This window comes from Peromyscus californicus, unplaced genomic scaffold, assembly GCF_007827085.1.
Source record: "Peromyscus californicus insignis strain IS unplaced genomic scaffold, ASM782708v3 Scaffold_22__1_contigs__length_63687245, whole genome shotgun sequence".
NCBI classification, from domain to species: Eukaryota; Metazoa; Chordata; class Mammalia; order Rodentia; family Cricetidae; genus Peromyscus; species Peromyscus californicus.
In genome coordinates, this window is record NW_026294525.1 from 38,676,719 (window position 1) to 38,695,553 (window position 18,835).

The 18,835-nt window shown below is 41.7% G+C and overlaps 1 protein-coding gene across 3 annotated transcripts in view; it reads right to left on the reverse strand.

Moving 5' to 3' along the window:
- Nkain2 (sodium/potassium transporting ATPase interacting 2) overlaps positions 1–18,835 on the reverse strand; it is a 1,070,529-nt gene that overhangs the window by 22,190 nt on the left and 1,029,504 nt on the right. For all 3 annotated transcript variants that reach the window (XM_052751299.1, XM_052751298.1, XM_052751297.1), the window contains exon 5: positions 6,387–6,447. In XM_052751299.1, coding sequence (XP_052607259.1) covers positions 6,387–6,447 — 61 coding nt within the window. The remainder of the gene's footprint in view (positions 1–6,386; positions 6,448–18,835) is intronic.

The following is an 18,835-nucleotide window of genomic DNA, read 5'->3' on the forward strand; positions in this document are numbered from 1 at the left end:
ATGAAATTCGCGAAGATATGATCTGTCAAAACATAAACTGAAGACAAGGACTCAGTTCTGGCCATTTTGATATTCTTGCCTCTTACTGTTTGGTTTATCTGTATTTTTTATGCTTTCTGTAGCAAACCTCTATTCATTTACGAGCAAGATGAGGCATCATGTTTTAAGGGCAGAATATATCTCCATGTACAGCCCCTGCATAGTAAGTGATTGTGCTCAAGGAGTTACATTCAAGCCTGATGGTTCTGGATATCTGGAGATATGCTCAAACCATACAGAATGTAGTTTGATAAATACTACAGGCCAGCAGGCTTGAGAAGAAAAATCAAACAAAAATAATAGAAAATTATTATCCTGAAAGCAGTGAATAATTTTCTGTGGTTTTCATTTTTAAAAGAAAGATTCTATAAATCAGTTGTGACTTCTGTCCCTAGGCTACTTGACTTCAGAGAATTCTGGACAGGTTTTTTATTCATTTGCGTTTAGTTGGTGGGCATGTGTATGTGTCTAACTCCAAATTTAAATAGCTAGAATTCATTTTCCAATATTGCTTTCAGAATAAGTCCCTTAGGTTATTATCTTTAAATGACATTCCACATCTTTTTTCCCAGGTGATTTCAATATTGAATAACATTTGGAAATACATTGCATCTCCATTAGATAAGGTAGTAGGTACAGTCATCCCTCAGTAACCATGGGGATTCCAGGACCATCTTGTGGATACAAAAACTCACAAATGCTCAGGTACCCTAGAAAAAATGACACAAAGTTTATATATAACCCACACACACCTTGCGGGGTACACGGAGTCATTTCTAGATCATTCCTAATACCCAATGCTGTGCAAATGCTCTGTGTGATAAAAGTTGCTCTGTTATCCTATTTGGGAACTTTTAACAAGGGCAAAAAGCCTGGACATATTTGGTACAAATGCACTCCCTCCACCGCCCAAATATTTCCTATCTACCATTGGTTGAATCATCAAATAAAGGAACCCACATATACAGAAAATGTACTTAAAGGGTACTCAAAAATGGATGCATGTGCAAGAGACCAACATTTAGTTGCACTTTGTGCTAATGGCAATACTTAAAAAAACAGTAATGAAAATTGAGAAGTCATATATTGAAGGACTTCCCCCCTGCCATGGATTAGTGATTCTTTCTGTAAAGATTTTTTTTTTAAAGGTTTAGCTATTTATTATAAGTGCCAGAGATGGTTGAGAGCCACCATGTGGTTGCTGGGAGTTGAACTCAGGACCTCTGGAAGAACAGTCAGTGCTCTTAACCACTGAGCCATCTCTCTAGCCCCATTCCCTTTTTTTTTTTTTTTTTTTTTTTTTTTTTTTTTTTTTTTTTGGTTTTTCAAGACAGGGTTTCCCTGTGTAGCTTTATGCCTTTCCTGGAACTCACTTGGTAGCCCAGGCTGGCCTTGAACTCACAGAGATCCACCTGGCTCTGCCTCCCGAGTGCTGGGATTAAAGGCGTATGCCGCCACCACCGCCCGGCCTCTGTAAAGATCTTTTAATAGCAGGTGACACATAAAGATAAATTCTTATCTGTGTCACAGAAGTGGTACAAGCCACAGCTGTGCAGGAGAGGGGAGGTCTAACTAAGAAAGAGAAAAGAGCCACGTATAAGATAAAAGTCCCAAAGACCAAGAATCTCTGACACTTCCATTTCTTTTACAGATGTTTGTAAACAGGAAGAAACACAGTGGGATGGAAGAGACTTGGGGCTAGAAGGAAAACTCTGTATGGCCAGAGACAGGAGAGCTGGCCACACAGAGCACAGTAAGGACGCCCACTCTCCTGGGGGAAGCCTGTCCTCTTTAGGCAGAACAAACACACCCACACGTGGTGTGAGGGTCACTGTGCTGAGATGGGTGCCTGGTTGAGCTGGAGTTCAAGGTTTTAGTTTTTCCTGGTGTGGAACTTTCCATCTAAGAGTCAACAAGGTCACAGTTGGAGGTGATGGCTGGGTTTCCTGTCTGATGGCAGTGAGCATGCAAGCATGGTGGGCAGTGTTAGCACCCCAAAGCTCTAATCTAAGGCTAGGTCTACTCTGGCCCCATAAATATACTCATACATCCAAGAAACATACTGTGAGTTCATGTGCATGTATGTGTGCACATGCATGTGTACTATCGTATGTGTGTGTATGTGTTATAACCTTATTTGTGTCCCCTCCCTTCAACTCATGAGCAGAAGGCTTAAAATTCAGCGTGACATTTTTGAGACAGGGCATTTAAAGAGCTCATTAAAGTTAAATATGGTCATCAGGGTATGGTGATAATTGTGTTCCCCAAAATATTGTGCACCCTAATAAACTTATCTGGGGTCAGAGAACAGAACAGCCACTAGATATAGAGGCCAGAAAATGGTGACACGCATGCCTTTAATCCTAGCATTCCAGGTGGATCTCTGTGAGTTCAAGGCCACACTGGAAACAGCCAGGCGTGGTAACAAGAGCCTTTAATCCCAGGAAGTGATGGCAGGAAGCAGAAAGATATTTAAGGCATGAGAACAAGGAACTAGAGCTGGTTAAGCTTTTAGGCTTCTGAGCAACAGTTCAGCTGAGATCCATTTGGATGAGGACTCAAAGGCTTCCAGTCTGAGGAAACAGAATCAGCTGAGGAACTGGTGAGGTGAGGCGGCTGTGGCTTGTTCTGCTTCTCTGATCCTCCAGCATTCACCCCAATACCTGGCTGGGTTTGTTTTTATTAATAAGACCCTTTAAGATTCCTGCTACATCAGGCCAGGGCAGCAGTCCAATTGGATTGGAATTTTTAAATAAGAGGAAAAGGCCATGTAAGGATTTTGAAAATGCAAAGAGAGGTCTCAGGACAAAGTGCGTTGCTAACACCTTGATCTTGGAGGTTCAGCCTCCAGAGCTGGGAGAAAATGAGTTTCTGTTGTTTAAGCTGCCAGTGCTGTGGTATGTTATCATGGCAGCCCGAGTGATTTATAGAAAGCAGGAGCGCATCCTCGTCACACTACCTGATGTCATACTCTAGTGTGCACGGCAGGTGGCAGTGGTGTGCTGTGACTGTGTGCCTTTAGCTCATTTGCCAGGCTGCAGTTCTGGTTTAGAGGAAGGGGTCAAACACAGATAAGTCCAGGTTCAGGGGTTTTCCACTGGAAAGAGATGTTTGTATTAATGCAGCTGCTGTAAGGCGAGCTGTGTAGCTCAGTAGGTACTGTGCTCGCTGAGTACCCATGAGACCCTGAGCTTAATTCATAGCGTGGCGCAAACACGGCATGGTGGCACACTGGCAATCCCAGCACTTGGGAGGAGAAGTCAGGGAGATCAGAGGCTGAAAGTCATCCTTGGCTATGTAGCAGGTGTGAAAGAAGCCTGGAACGTTAATTCTCACTCTCAATCTCTCTCCCTCCCTCCCTTCCTCCCCTCATCCCTGTGCTGTGCAGTTTAGCATCCTCTATGTCTTACTGTGTCCTAGAGTCTAACGTGTGTCCTTGCTCCTGGTTCATGGTTCCTTGGGAGTTGATGCCTCTTCCCTCTGACTTTGGCTGGGTACACTCCTGTCTGTGAGCACCGAGCACAGAGCTGTTCAACTGCAGGTCAGCCCCAAGCCTACTTTATTCACCTAGCAGTCAGAAGCCTGACCTCATCTCTACCGTGTGTTCTCACCAAGTTAGGGAACCTGGACTGTCTTCTTAGGGATGGAGACGTCACTGATTTGGCAAGCAGGTGGCTTCAAGCAGACCTGACACTGGCCTTAGTGTTGCACAGACATCAAACCTCTCTCAAATTCTCCAAGGCTTGCTTTCAGAGGACACTTTTTGTTTTTCATAAAAATTAAGGGTCAAAATAATTTTCTTTATGATTTCCCAAAGTTGGACAAAAATTTCAACTCTTGACATAAGATTATTAGAAGTCGGATTTCTGGGCAGGATCTTCAGATAAGCACATGGCAAGAGGCTAAGACGATGGTAATGTGTGAGAAATACCAGTCGACAGTTGGCTGTGTAAACATTCCTGATGGTTGCTGGACATGACCACAAACAAACGTAATTAGAAGTCACCAAAGATCACTGTACCCAAGGAGCCCTGATACACATCTGTAGACTGTCCACTGGGCCTGTTAGCATCTAAGCTCAGTGCCAATGGCCACTGGAAGACAGAGAAAGATTTCCTTAAGTTCTCAGACCAACCTGAGAAACTTGTTCATGAAATGGCTTCTTATACTCTGGATTAATAAAAGCAGGAATGAGGGAGATAACAAAATAGATAAAATACATTACTTTCAGAAGTTTTGGGTAACATTTTACGAGATGCTGTGGCAGAAGATTCATCTGAAGAGGTTGGAAACATCTAATCTCTTTGGATTTACATGATACTGGAAAAACTTTTACTTAGGAAAGAATTCCCTAAGACACATCCTTAGAATTTGCATTCTCTGACATATTAAGAATTTTTATGAAAGGGTTCTTTATACCAATATTTGGGCCTTGTATTATTCATATATTAGTTCCCATAAATCAAAGTTTTAACATCCACAAAACCCACTAGCTGTTCTTAAGCTTATTATAAAACACATTTGGATTTTAGATAGCTCGAAACCAGCTGCTTTACTAGTGACTGTGAACATGGATTTCACAGGGCACTGCTCTTTGAAAATTGTATTTATTTAATTTACCTGTGCATAGAGGTTAGAGAACCTGTGGGTTTGTTCTCTCCTTCCAACCATGTGGGTTCTGGGGATCAACCTTAGGTGATCAGGGTTTTTTTTTTTTTTTTTGTTGGCCTAGGCAGATCATTTTTATTTTTTAAAATGTGTGTGGGTGTTTTACCTTATGATACTATGTACAACATGCATGCAGTGCCAGATGAGGCCAGAAGAGGGAGTCAAATCATTTCGAACTAGAGTTACAAACAGCAGCAGTGTGGGTGCTGGGTATTGATTGAATCTAGGTGCTATGTAAGAGCAGCAAGTGCTCTTAACCACTGAGCCATCTAGTTAGCTCATTAGGCACACTCCCTTTAAGAGCAACTAGTCAGTCCTACATGCTTACCATGCCTCAGCTCACGGTAGTTCTATCATTGTTACTTTCTGTCCTAAGACTACCCTTTTTATCTTCCCTATGGAACAGTTCAGGACAAGCTGTACTCTCCCTAAGGAACTGTGACTATAGAGAAAATCTTTCTGTTTCTCTCTTTGATCCGTATTGTCAGCTCTGCTTACCTAGTACTATGCTAACAAAACTCAATTAGGAAAAATTGCACATACTTCTTTATTAGACCACTCTCAGGGACGTCAGTGTACAAATAAGCACTCTGAATCTTCAGTGTCAAATTTGCTTGTCTTTAGACTTGTAAAATGAGCATGAGCATTTCAGGAATCTCTTTTGCAAAGTGTTCTTCTGGAAAGATGCCGATTACATGGCCTGTTAGGTCCATACATTTAAAAATCCCTGTATCTCTTATCGGCCATGGTCTCTGAATAAGGCTTTTGTGCATATGATGAGTGCTTGCTGCATACCTTCTCTTACACCTCAAACAACCTGTCTACACTCAGACAATTATTGTGTCCCTGCTCTACATTCCTTAAGGGGCATTTCTATGTACTCATTCACTTATAACAGACATCCAGGAACCCATCAGACCCCAGCTTTCCCTTTCCCACAGTAGCCAACCATGTCCTGGCCCACTACTCAAAATGTTTTAGCATGGGTCATATTATATCATATCAATCATCTCATGTTATATCATGTCATGTCATTCCCTAACAGGCCATATCATATCATAACATACCAGATCAGGTCATATCAGATCAGATATCTTTCATATCAGATTATGCCATATCACATCATATCTTAACATGTCATGCCAATACAATGCCATATCAGATCATATCATAGCATTTTATGCCATGCCATCTCAGATCATGGCATACGTATCATTGTCATAGCAACTGATTTCCATTAGGAATTCAATTATTGACAGAGTTTTAAGAACTATTACAAGTTATTGATTGTTGAGATTGGTAGTCCTTGATGAAACTGATTAATTAGCAATACACAATAACTGAACTGTAACAAAGGAAAATATTCAAGCTAACTGCATTTAGAATTCACGTCTGTCTCTAATCTCCCATCTGTAGTCTCTACTAGAATTGTTCTAAGAACAGATTTTTGAAATACTTTTCAATGAAAGGGGAAAAGCATGTTTCCAAAATGAGTGCTGCTCTGTTTCTTTAGTATGCTGATTCTTTTGTGAAGACTAGCTTAGCATGATGGGCACCAAAGGCTTATTATCTGTTCTGAGGGGTGCTGAGGGGTATTGTCTCAGAGCAGGAAGGCCGGGGAGGAAGCACTAAGGGAAGCTTTGAACTTGAAAGACACAGAGCAGAGTTTTAATACTTACAGCTGTCCTCTTCTTCAGTTATACATTTCACAACGTAACAGGCGTAGATGAAGCCCGCCAGCTGAAACAAAATGGACAAGCTTTAGACATCACACAAAAGCCAGAGTGTCTGACCTCCCTGGGGGAGCAGCATTTCAAGGACAAGCAGTTAGATTCCCATGTGGGCTTCCAACATGATCGTCACTGGGATCTCGACTCTACTGTGGATGTTTGACTCCAGCTGTATCCATCTAGTTGATAAATACATTGTTTTGTTTATGTATAATGAATAGTTATATAAATACAACCTGATGAGTCTGTTTTGCGTTTCTTGTAAATAAATAGTTTTAGGGATGACCACTCGGTTATCCAAAATCCATTTTTTGTTGTTGTGATGTCTAAATTGTTGTTAACTTGACACATTTGAGAAGAAGGAACCTCAGTGGCAGGACTGATTCCACCAGATTGTCCTGTGGGCATGTCTTGGGGGGCATTTTCTTGATTGCTAGTTGGTGTAGGAGGACCTGCTATGGGTGGTACCATCCTGAGGCAGGTGGGGCTGGGATGTCAAACCATCCTTAGGCAGGTGGGGCTGGGATGTCAAACCATCCTTAGGCAGGTGGGACTGGGATGTCAAACCATCCTTAGGCAGGTGGGACTGGGATGTCAAACCATCCTTAGGCAGGTGGGACTGGGATGTAAAGCCATCCCTAGGCAGGTGGGACTGGGATGTAAAAAGAAACGCAGTTGAACATGAGCCTGGAAACAAGCCAGTAAGCAGCATCCCTCCATGACTTCTGTTTCAGTTCTTGCTTGAGTTCCTGCCCAGACTTCCGTCACTGATGGACTGCTTCCTTCAAAGTGTAAGCCAAATAAACCCTCTCCTTCTCAAGTTGGTTTTGGTCAGGCCATTTATCACAGCAACAGAAAGCAAACTAGAGCACAATTATAAAAACTAACAATAAAAATGAAAAAAAAGTCACAGTGATTTGAGCATTTACATGGGATTATATTAACCTTTTCTAATCTTTTATTTGCCAAGAGCCATGGGAAGGCTCTATTCTCTATTGTATCTTTGGGACTTGGGTCTGGCCCTAGCTAGTTAATGATTATCTGGGATGTTGTCTAAGTCCCTTAGGTACTGCCTGTAACTCTCTACTTCCCCTACCACATTATGTTTCTACTATATGTGGCCAAGTTTTACTGACTTATCAATGGTTTAATCTCTTATTTCAGGCTTTAAGTACTTGTTGAATTATTTGTAAAGCAATTTTTTCTCAATCACAAACTTTCCTTTTGATTCTTACTTATCACTTCATTACTTTGAAATGAAAATCTAGGTAACAAGTATTGACAAATTCTGAGATTCAGGGCCAGTGCGCTTTTAAACTCCTCATTAAGGTGTCGCTGCTAGATTCTCAATTATTAAGTGTACTCTCCCTGAATGCAGCTAAGGACCTGCATCCTGCTTATCAGTGAGCTTATAATTGTATTCAGCTGCATTCTCTAACTACCAGGGGAGCTCCTTTGATACAAAAGTAAATCCTGTTGCATTCCATTATAAAAGCCTGCTGATTAAAAGAAGTTTAGCTTTTAAATTGGTCACCTCTAAATACAAATGTAAATGTGCTTTCCCCCAATTCATCAGATTCAGAAACTCTGCTATCTTCCAATTTTCCTGCACCTATATATTTCTAATTTAATTCTGTCTTTCCAGTAGCAATTTATAAAATTTACCCACAGTAGAGAGTTTCGTAGTTTCTAATAATCTCCAATGTTTCTAAATCCGTGCATCTCTTAAATGCTACCTAAGCCACCATAGAGACTAACCCTGGGTTGCCAACTGACATTTATGATTAGGCAGCTTTCCACGGTGGAAGCTGTGCGCATTTAAACAGGACCATTCTACAACAAAGACAGCCAACCACTGAGACGATCAAAAAATGTCTCCAGACATTGCCATATGTCCCTTTTAAAGGGCAAAATTGCCCTTGGTTAGAGCCACTATTTTAGACACAGTCCTAGCCTTAAGGAATGTGCCATCTTGCAGAATTTGTCATTTGAAGTAGATTTGAGAAGTAGCCAGGAGGGAAAAAATTGTATAGGTGACAGGCAGTACAGTTGCTTTCGTGCATTGGTTCATTAATCCCTGCAACCACCATTGGATCAACTTACATGTATTTTTGCAGAAGACAAGTAATAAAAGTTGCTTTTCCGGAGTGAGATCCCGAAGCAGGAAAGTTATGTGTACGTTAAGGCAATCATCCATAGTTCTACCTGATGGAAGTTTAGGGACCTCATCCTAGAGCAGCAGACATGGAAATTGTACAGGCAGATCAGGATCTAATCAGCATGGTTCCAGTGTGTATCCAATTCCTCTTGAAGAGGGGCAGCCCTTGAGAAAGCGTAACTTTCTTGCCTGAGTCCTCATTCCTCTTGAAGCGGTGCCCAGCATTTTAGCTGCCTTTCTACCACGCCTACTTAGAAGTCAGTCCCGTTGAAAGCTGTTAGTAGTTTGCAGGAAAACAAAATAGTGTTTTCCTCTCTCCTGTCCCTTAACTCATTTTCCCACTGTGCCCACAGAGAGTGCTAATCCTGCACACTCTTCCCTCCTTACCCAACTTCGCCTGGCACCTAAAGTAATCCACTCATTCTTTAAGACTAGATTAGTATATTAATTCTCCTACGAGATGGCGGGCCATTCCTGGAGCAGATTGTAGGCTGGCATGCTTGCGGCAAATCCCAGAGCCATAGAAAGGCTTTCTGAGAGAATACAGTGGGCAAAAGACAAGTGAGACAACATTATCTAAGAAGTGTTCAGAAAAGAACTGGGAAATAAGGATAATGTTCAGAGAGTAGGAAAGGGATCCAGGGCAGAGGCGTTCTGACCATTTGAAGAGAAGCAATTGGGCACGAAGAAGAGGATAGTAGCTCAGGTTATTGTTACAGATCCGAGTTACTGTAATCAAAATGAAATGGTTGGGGCTGGTGAGATGGCTCAGCAGTTAAGAGCACTGACTGTTCTTGCAGAGGTCCCTGTTTACATTCCCAGCACCCACATGGTGGCTCACAACTGTGGGTAACTCCAGTTCCAGGGGATTAGACACCCTCTTCTGGCCTCCACAGGCACTAGGTATGCATGCTGCACACAAATATACATGAAGGCAAAACACTCATACACAAAAGAATAAATAAATCTCAGTCCCATGCAGGCACCCTGGTTGGGGGTTCAGTCTCTGTGAGCCCCTATAGCCCAGGTTAGTTGGTTCTGTATGTTTTCTTTTGGTCTCCTACAATCTCCTACAATCATTCCTCTTCTTCCACAGGATTTCCCAAGCTCTGCCTAATGTTTGCTTTGGGTCTCTGCATCTGCTTCCATCAGTTGACGGATAAAGCCTCTCTGGTAACAGCTGGGCTAGCAGAATACCATTAGGAATCATTTCATTGACTTTTTTTTTTGGCAGTTGTGTTTGGCTCTATCCTAGGTCTAGGGGTATCCTGCCTCTGGATCTTGGCCCTTGGCCTATTCAGGGTAAGGTCTCCAGCTGGACCAATCGTTAGTTGGTCACTCCCACAATTTCTACACCATCTTTACCCCAGCACATCTTGTAGGTAGGACAAATTGTAGGTCAAAGGGTTTGTGGTTGGGTTGGAGTACCAGACTCTCTACTGGAGGGTTATAGGAGATGGCAGGTTCAGGCTCCATGTCCCCTATTGCTATGAGTCTTAGCTAGGTTCACCCTCATAGATCCCCGGAAATTTCCATTGCTCTAGGTTTCGAATTTATCTTGGAGATGCCCCAGATTCCAGTTGTCTCTCTCAGTAGTCTCTCCCTCCATCCTACCCCCAACCTGATCCTTCCATTTCTGCATATATGTTACAAATGTGTAACTTGGTCTTCTTGTGAGACACCTAACAGTGGGAGCAGGGGCTGTCTCTGATTCTGTTGCCTGCGTTTGGGACCCTTTCCCTCCTACCAGATTGCCTCATCCAGCCTTGATAAAAGAGGGGTTGCCTAGTCTCATTGCAACTTGATATACCATTGCTGCCTGATATCCATAGGAGGGCTGTCTGCCCTGTATCTGAAGAGAAACAGAAGAGGAAGAAAGGATTCGAGGAGGGGGAAGAGGGAGGGAGGGAGGAACTAGGAAAAGAAGAGAGAGGCGAAACTTTGGTTGGGATGTAAAAACAGAAAAAAAAATTGAATAAACAAATAAAAAAGAATAGATAAATGTCCAAAAGGAATTTTTTTTACTTTGTTCCTTCTTTAAATATGAATAGAATAAGCTAAGTGGCGGTGGCACATGCCTTTAACTCCAGCATTCAAGAGGCAGAGGCAGGCAGATCTCTGTGTTTGAGGCTAGCCTTATCTACAGGGAGAGTTCCAAGATAGGCTCCAATGCTACACAGAGAGACACTGTCTCAAAAGGAAAAAAAGAAAAAAGAAAAAGAAAAAATATGGATAAAATAATAATGGAAGATCACGTGATATTGTGCCAGAAAAAGGAATGGTTACTCAGGAGAAAAAAAAGTATTTGAGTCGCTCATTTTTGTCATCTGAAGTACAGCTAAGTCAAAATTATTTTATATTCACTCATCTTGCCATCTTCATGTGTCTTATTATTTGTTCACTTCTAATTCACCTGGTAATAATATTTTTCTCTCCAGAACTAAATCAGATAAAAATTCCTTTTTGTATCCACAGACTCAACTCTGATTGGATGTCCTAGACATTCACTTAGAAGCTAAGAGTTCAAGGAAAGGGAAACTCTTTGGCAAGTATGTAGAAATACTGAATTTTGATAATGTAACACGTAACAACCTCAGTGTTTAAAATGTTATAGTTTGAGCTTATGTTTCTAGAAAGATGAATTTGTCAGAGCAATTCTTATTCTTAGCCCTTCTAACTAAGCACAAGTCAAAACCCTGAGCATCAAATGTGCAGCCAACTTAAGAGCTGAAGAGGTAGGAAGAAGTCAGTAGTACAAGGGACCTTGTTCTCCAAGGAGGGATAAAAGGTAAATTCTTCCACTCAGTCCCTTCCACCCTCTTTCCTTTCTTCCCTCCCCTATTTCTTTTCTTGTTTGTTTTCTCTCCTGTGTTTTCTCGGTCTCACAGACACTAGATTCAGAGTTGAGCATCTCAGAGTCTAGAACTGAATCCTAAGCCCTTAGGGAAGCCTGTTCTCTCTCGTCAAAGAACTAAGAAAGAGGCAGGGTACCAGGAAACAGTTTAATAAATGATGACCCCTTCTGTAGCCAATGCCGCAGGAAAAACAACAGAAACAACTGTATTCTCATTACTTAGCCATCACAACAAAGAGCAGGGATCAAAGCTTCCTTCATGGCTGGATTATGGTGCCCAAGAAGCCAAAAAGGACTGTAGATCTTCATTTCTTCTAGGAATTAGGAAGAGCCCCCATTCCTCCACACGAGGATGAGGAATCTAAATTCCTAGCCTCACTCTACAGTGATGGAGCACCCTAGCCCTCCCTGTTGTAGTGATGTCAGAGAATACGGTGCGGATGCAGGACTGTTTACCAATGCTCATCAGGAATGAAGAGCATCCTTAACCTGTAGTGTCTGTGAGAGGCACCCAGGAATAGCACAGTGTCCTCTGACCTATCTCAGCTGTGATGCCATCAGTGAGGGGCTAGTGTTAGAGGGCAGTTCACTGCCTCTCAGCCACAGTGACAGCCCTTGCTGTTGTGAATCTTCATGAAGTCTAAATGAGGATGCTGGACTTCTGGCCCCCACTTGACAGAAGTAACCTAGCATTCTCCTTCCCCTGCCAAAACTTTGTGGGGGTAAGCTAACAAAAGCAGAAGCCTTAATTAAAATCCAGAGTCTCAGAACATGATACCCGAAATGTCCATGTTTCAATTAAACTTCAATTAAAAAATAGTCATCAAACCAAGGAGCATCTCAATATGAGTAAAATTGGAATCAATGGAAGCGATTATCTGACAAGTATTTTAAATTAACAACCATTAAATGCTTCAATAATCATTTATAAACAAACGAAAAAAGAAAGAAAATCCAGGCAGGTCTCAGAAAATAATTATAAATGATGAAGATGAACCAAAGCGGAGACACTGGACATTTAGAAGTGAAAATAAGAAAACAGTTGGAGAAGGGAGGGTCCCAAGGAAAAAATCTTCAGGCTTGATGACAGGAGACAGAAATCGTCTCTTTGGGCAACAGAGAAGGAGAGGAAAACTGTGAACAGAGTGTCAGGGCACACAGGACAGTAACCAAACACACAGGACAGTAACCAAAGGGCTAACGCTCATGCCTTTCCAAAAGTAAAGAAGATGGCGACGGCCCTGATAATTTAACCCACACAAAACAATGAGTGAAAACTTCCTAAATTCCATTTACAAAATCCTTTTTTTTTTTTTTTTTTGGTTTTTCAAGACAGAGTTTCTCTGTGTAGTTTTGGTGCCTGTCCTGGATCTCGCTCTGTAGATCAGGCTGGCCTCGAACTCACAGAGATCCTCTTGGCTCTGCCTCCCGAGTGTTGGGATTAAAGGTGTGCGCCGCCACTGCCCGGCTCGATTTACAAAATCCTTATGAACCTCCATATTCAATAAGTGGAGCAAACTCTGAAAAGCATCACTCAAAAACAAATTCACCTAAGGTGCAGCCAAAATTTGAAAGATCAAAGTCAAAGACAAAAAGGGCAAGAAGGGCAACACTCATGTGGCACCAATCTGGAAACATGGTTTCTTAAAAACCACAGATGCAACTGTAGTCTAAGTCAACAACTGTACTCTGGAGCATTTCCTTCAGAAAGGAATAGACATGTAGACACTAAAACCACACTCTGCTGACTTTTGCTCACAATAGTTAAACGTGAGGCACCATCCAGATGTCCTTCAGTGCACAGAGAATCAGTGTGTGCACCTGCACCAAAAAATGCCGCTCAGCAACAGCATAGAAAGAACTATTGATTTATGCAACAACTTGAAAGAATTTCCATAGAATTGTGCTTTTTGACAAAAGCCAATTCCAAAATTTTATATTATTTAGATTACAAAAATGTTTACTTTTGCAGAGATCCACGACCAAGCCCTAGGTGGAGCTCTAGGAGTCCAATCAACGGGAGAGAGGAGGGATCATATGAGCAAGAGATATCGAGACCATGATTGAAAAAAGTACAGGGACAACTAGCCAAACTAGTGGAAACACACGAACTGTGAACCAATAGCTGAGGAGCCCCCATGGAACTGGACCAGGCCTTCTGGATAAGTGAGACAGTTGTTTAGCTTGAACCGTTTAGGAGGCCCCCAGGCCGTGAGACCAGGACCTGTCCTTAGTGCATGAGCCAGATTTTTGGAACCTAGCGCCTATGCTGGGACACTTTGCTCAGCCTTGGTACAGGGAGGAGGGGCTTGGACCTGCCTCAACTGAATGTACCAGGCTCTGCTGACTCCCCAGGGGAGACTTTGCCTTGGAGGAGGTGGGAATAGGGGGTGAGTTGGGGGGGAAGGCTACGGGGTGGGAGGAGGGAGGACAGGGGAATCCATGGTTGATATGTAAAATGAATAGAAAATCTCTTAATAAAAAGAAAAACAATGTTTACTTTTATTTATGTGTGTGTGCATGTGACTGCAGTGGCCTTGCTTACAGGGCCCAGAAGCTGTCAGATCTCTGTGGGAGGTCATCTCCTCCCTTTTGAAGGGTTCTTATGAGAGAGGGATAAGAAAATATTAGATAGTTGATGAGAAGGAAGACAGAAACACAGGATAGCTTCAGGAGGGTGGGCATCACTACCCAATGCCCTTTTCTGTTTATTCAAAGGGGCTTTTTATAACACTGCCAAGGAGTGGGGCAAAAGACCTCCCCCTTGCAAGATCAAAGTACACCGCACAGCCAAGTGTAGACCCTTCCCAACACCCGGTAACCATGCCTGTGGTCAAATCCCCTTATGCAGCCCTGCTGGGTAAAGCAAGTTCAGACTCCTGTACCCCGAGTAAGTTCTCACTAGGAAACCTCTGTGGATCTCCACAGATCCTCTGGAACTAGAGTTATAGGTGGTTCTAAGCCACCCTAGATGGATACTGGGAACTGAATTCTGATCCTTTGCCTGAGCAGCCAGTGCTTTGTTGTTGTTGTTGTTGTTTTGTTTGTTTGTTTTTGAGACAGGGTTTCTCTGTATAGTTTTGGTGCCTGTCCTGGATCTTGCTCTGTAGATCAGGCTGGGCTTGAACTCACAGAGACCCGCCTTGCTTTGCCTCCCGAGTGCTGGGATTAAAGGCATGTGCCACCACCGCCTGGCACAGCCAGTGCTCTTAACCACTGAACTGTCTCTCAAGCTCCCCACACTTTATATTATGTAGTCCCACATATTTTGTTTGTTTGCTTGTCTTAAAACACATATTCTTAGAATATGGTCTACATTGGCCTAGACCTCTAGATCCTTCTGCCTTTGCCCCCTGAGTGGTAGAGTTTTGCCATGTATTGCCATACTCAGACCGTATTAGTTGTTACATGATAAAATTACATAAATCTAGGGTGGACTACTGGTTGCTAGAGGCAAAGAAGTGGGGGTCAGAGGGAAGTGGTTATGACTATAAAAGGTAACACATAAGATCATCTCATTGGTGGGGTTCCTGTACTTATAGCCTATCAACAGGAATAGTGATATCCAAACATCAGTCCCTCCTTTAGAATACAGAGCATTAGGCTTTATTACAACATTTTTCAAACACAATTGGATTTCGTTGGTTGTTCCTTCTTTTTCCCCCATCTCTTTCCCCATTCTAGTGAAGTTTTTGTTGCTGCGATAAATACCTTGATAGAAAACAACTTAGGAGAAATGAAGGTAGAATTCAAGCAGTCAGTCATAGCACACCAACCATAAAGAGCAGAGAGAAAGACATGCGTCTTTGCTTGCTGGCTTGCTTGACTTCAGCTAGCTTTCTTCTCAATTATTCAGCAGTCTCTGTTTAGGGAATGGTTCCTCCCACATTGTCTGGGTTTTCCTATCACAATCAAGACAGTCCCCCATAGACATACTCACAGGGTAGTCAGCTCCAGTTAATTTTCCATTAAGAATTTCCTTCCAATGGGAGGGGGGGGGAAGTGTTAAAATTCTATTTCAATTAGAAAAAAAAAATCTATTTAAAAAGTGTTCCCTTTAAAATGATATTAGTTTGGGTCAAGTTGCTGGTTCAAATCAGCATCCTCTTGCCAAATTGACTTACAAACTCATCACTTGAAGGCTTAACTTTCCACCTCTTGTCCCCAAATTCTTGTGTTAAAATAATATAAAACACAGTCTAACTCCCCAAAGCTCCCAAAGTCTGAAAAAATTCCAACACTCCAAAGGTCCAAAATTCTGTGAAAGGTCAAAATCTCTTAACTGTGGGCTCCGATAGCATAATTAAAAAGTACATACTTAAGCATTCTTATTCAAAGAGGGAAAAACTAGGGTGTAAAAACAATCATACCAAGATGAAACTGAAATCCAGAAGTGTAAATCAATGCCCAACATTGGAGATCCATTCTTAACACAATTGTCTGGAATCTAAAGGGCTTGGGCATCCCGTCTTCCTGGTTTGGCCATCTGCAGAACACACAGCTTTCCTTCTAGTCCAGCTACATTCCACGTTTGCCACTGTCTTTGGTGAGCACCACAAGTGGTCTTGTCATCTCCAAAATTCTGGCATCTCAATTGCAACCAAGGCTTTACCTCCCTCCCTGGCCCCTCTGCAGGGATTTTGATCCTGCCACAAGGTGCCATGCCACTGCTGTTCTCTATGACCCTCTCAACCTTCTATTTCTCATGCTTTCAAAGCCGGTACCACATGAAAGATTCTTAGAAGGTTACCAGCTTGAGCTGTAGTCGGGTCCCCTTGAATCAGTTTCTGTGTTCTGACTGTGAAGAAAGACTCTCCTACTGTTCCAGTGAGGCATAGATTTCACCTCAGTGGTGTGGAACTCTTATCAAGCACACCTGATTTTTTCAGCCTCAAGCTTGATCAACACACACAGATTCTTTGGCAATATATCACACAAGTGGCTATTGGCCTAGTTTTTACTAAAGTCCTTGTTTGCCTCTGAGACACCACGAACTGAGTCTTCCATGTCCACACGTTAGCATTCTCTCCTTCCAAGGACCCACTGTAATGGCCGACTAAGCTCTGCCCAAGGCACTCTCCCCCCAAATGCCTACAAAAATTTTCTCCTCCAAACAATATGGTAAATTTCATCCAAGTAATAACCCTATTTCCTCTTGAGGAATACTTGTTTACACTCTGTGAAGATGTGTCACTGTGACTGGTTTAAAGAGCTGAATGGCCAATAGGCAGGAGAGATAGGTGAGACTTCTGGGAAAAAGAGAGGAACTTTGGATGATTCTAGGCACCTGCTAGAGTCACCATGGAGATGTGGAATGAGTCAGACACACAGAATGGGAGAGAGGTAAAAGCCCTGTGGTAGAATGTAGATTAATAAAAATATCAGTTAATTTAAGTTATAAGAGCTAGTGGGACAAGCCTAAGCTAAGGCCGAGCTTTCATAATTAATAATAAGTGTCCGTATTTTTATTTGTGAGCTGGTGGCCCAAAGAAAAGTACTGTTATGATTTCCTCAGTACCAATTCCTGTTCTAGTTATAATTTTGTTTGTTGTTGTTGTTGCTGTAATAAAACACCCTGACAAAAAGCAGCTTAGGAGAGAAAAAGTTCATCTGGTTTACAGTTCTAGGTCCCTCAATGAGGAGAAGTTAAGGCAGAAACTTAAGCAGTCATATGTCATCCACAGAGCAAAGAGAAATAAGTATATCCTTCTTGCATCCTCTTATCCAGCTTTCTCTTTTTCTTATACTGATCTTGACCCCCTTGCCTAGGGTATGGTGTCTCCCACAATGAGATGGGTCTTCCTAAATCACTAGCTCTCAACCTTCCTAATGTTGCGAACCTTTAATACGGTTCCTCATGTTGTGGTGACCCCTGACCATAAAATTACTTACATTGTTATTTCATAACTGTAACATTGCTATTGTTATGAGTCATAATGGAAATATATTTCAGAGATAGAGGTTTGACCAAGGGATTGCGGCCCACAGGTTGAGAACCAGTGTCCTAAAGTAATCGAGAATTTAGATGACTAGCCACAGACATGCCCACAGGCTAACCTGCTCTAAACAATTAATCATTAAAACTCTCTTCCCAGGTTAACTGTCAAGTTGACAGTTAAAACTTAGTACCTTCCTTATATTCCTGCACCCTCAGTAGCCTATTTTCTGCTTTTGCACGTGTTTCTTCACTCTCTCCCATCTTTCTTTACTCTCCTTTTGGGATAGCCTATCTGGTTTTATAATTTATACCTACTCTCATACCTCTTATTTACCATATATAAACATTCAAAATAAAGATCCACACATAGGGATAACATGCAATTTTTGTCTTTCTGAGCTTGGGTAACATTTACTATACTGCTTTCCAGATCCATTTCTTTACATGCAAGTTTCGTTTTTCTTTACAGCTAAATGACACTGAGTTGCGTATATATCACACTTTCATTTCATTCACTGATGGACATCTAGGATGATTCCACTGCGAATAGGGCAACAATAAACATGGATTTGCAGCTATCTCTATGGTAGGGCAGGGGTACTCTGAGTAGATACTCAGGAGGGGTATATGTGAGTCATATAGTGGCTTTCTTAGTAAGCTTTTAGAAACCTCCATGCTGATTTCCACAATGGCTGTACTAGTTTACATGTGAAACATGTTACTGTTGAGGGAAAACTGTAAAGGGGAAAACAGGATTTCTTATGTTATTTTATATAATTGTATGTTATCTCACAATAAAAAATTTTAATAGGAATCAGTGTATTTTAGGGTTTTAAAACTTTTGTTTAAAAACTTTCTGTAGTATGTTTTTTAAATTATAAATATATTTAAGCAAGCTATTGTACTTGCATTTCAAAATACGAAGACATATTTAATTTAGGGCCTTTCAGCTAATATGGAACTCCACAAGAGTTTCTGATACTGGTATAATATAGAATTATTATTATTCAACTTTCTCTTTTGACTGTGGGTAGAGATGGAGGTGGTGCCAAGCACTACTTTGTTATGTGCAGTTATCTCGTATTCTGAATGAGTTAGTACTGTGTTTCAGTCAAATTATTCCCTCTCTGTTCTGAATTCATAGTTCTACTCTGAGACTATTGTATAATGGGAATTAGAACATAAGAATATTGTGCACTCACAGAGTACACTTTTACACTGTTGATGATTTTTAACTTACTCTTTCAAAAATTGTATTCCATTTACTAGATTGCTTCAGCAAAGACTTCTAATGGTTATATCAATGTTATTAACAAAGAGCCTTTAATGAGATATTTCACTGTGTGGGCTGGCACGTCGTCTTGGCTGTCCATCAGAAGATTCTTATTTCACACTATTTGACTGGCTGGACCATTATGTTGCTGATTTTCTTGCCATGAATAATCCAG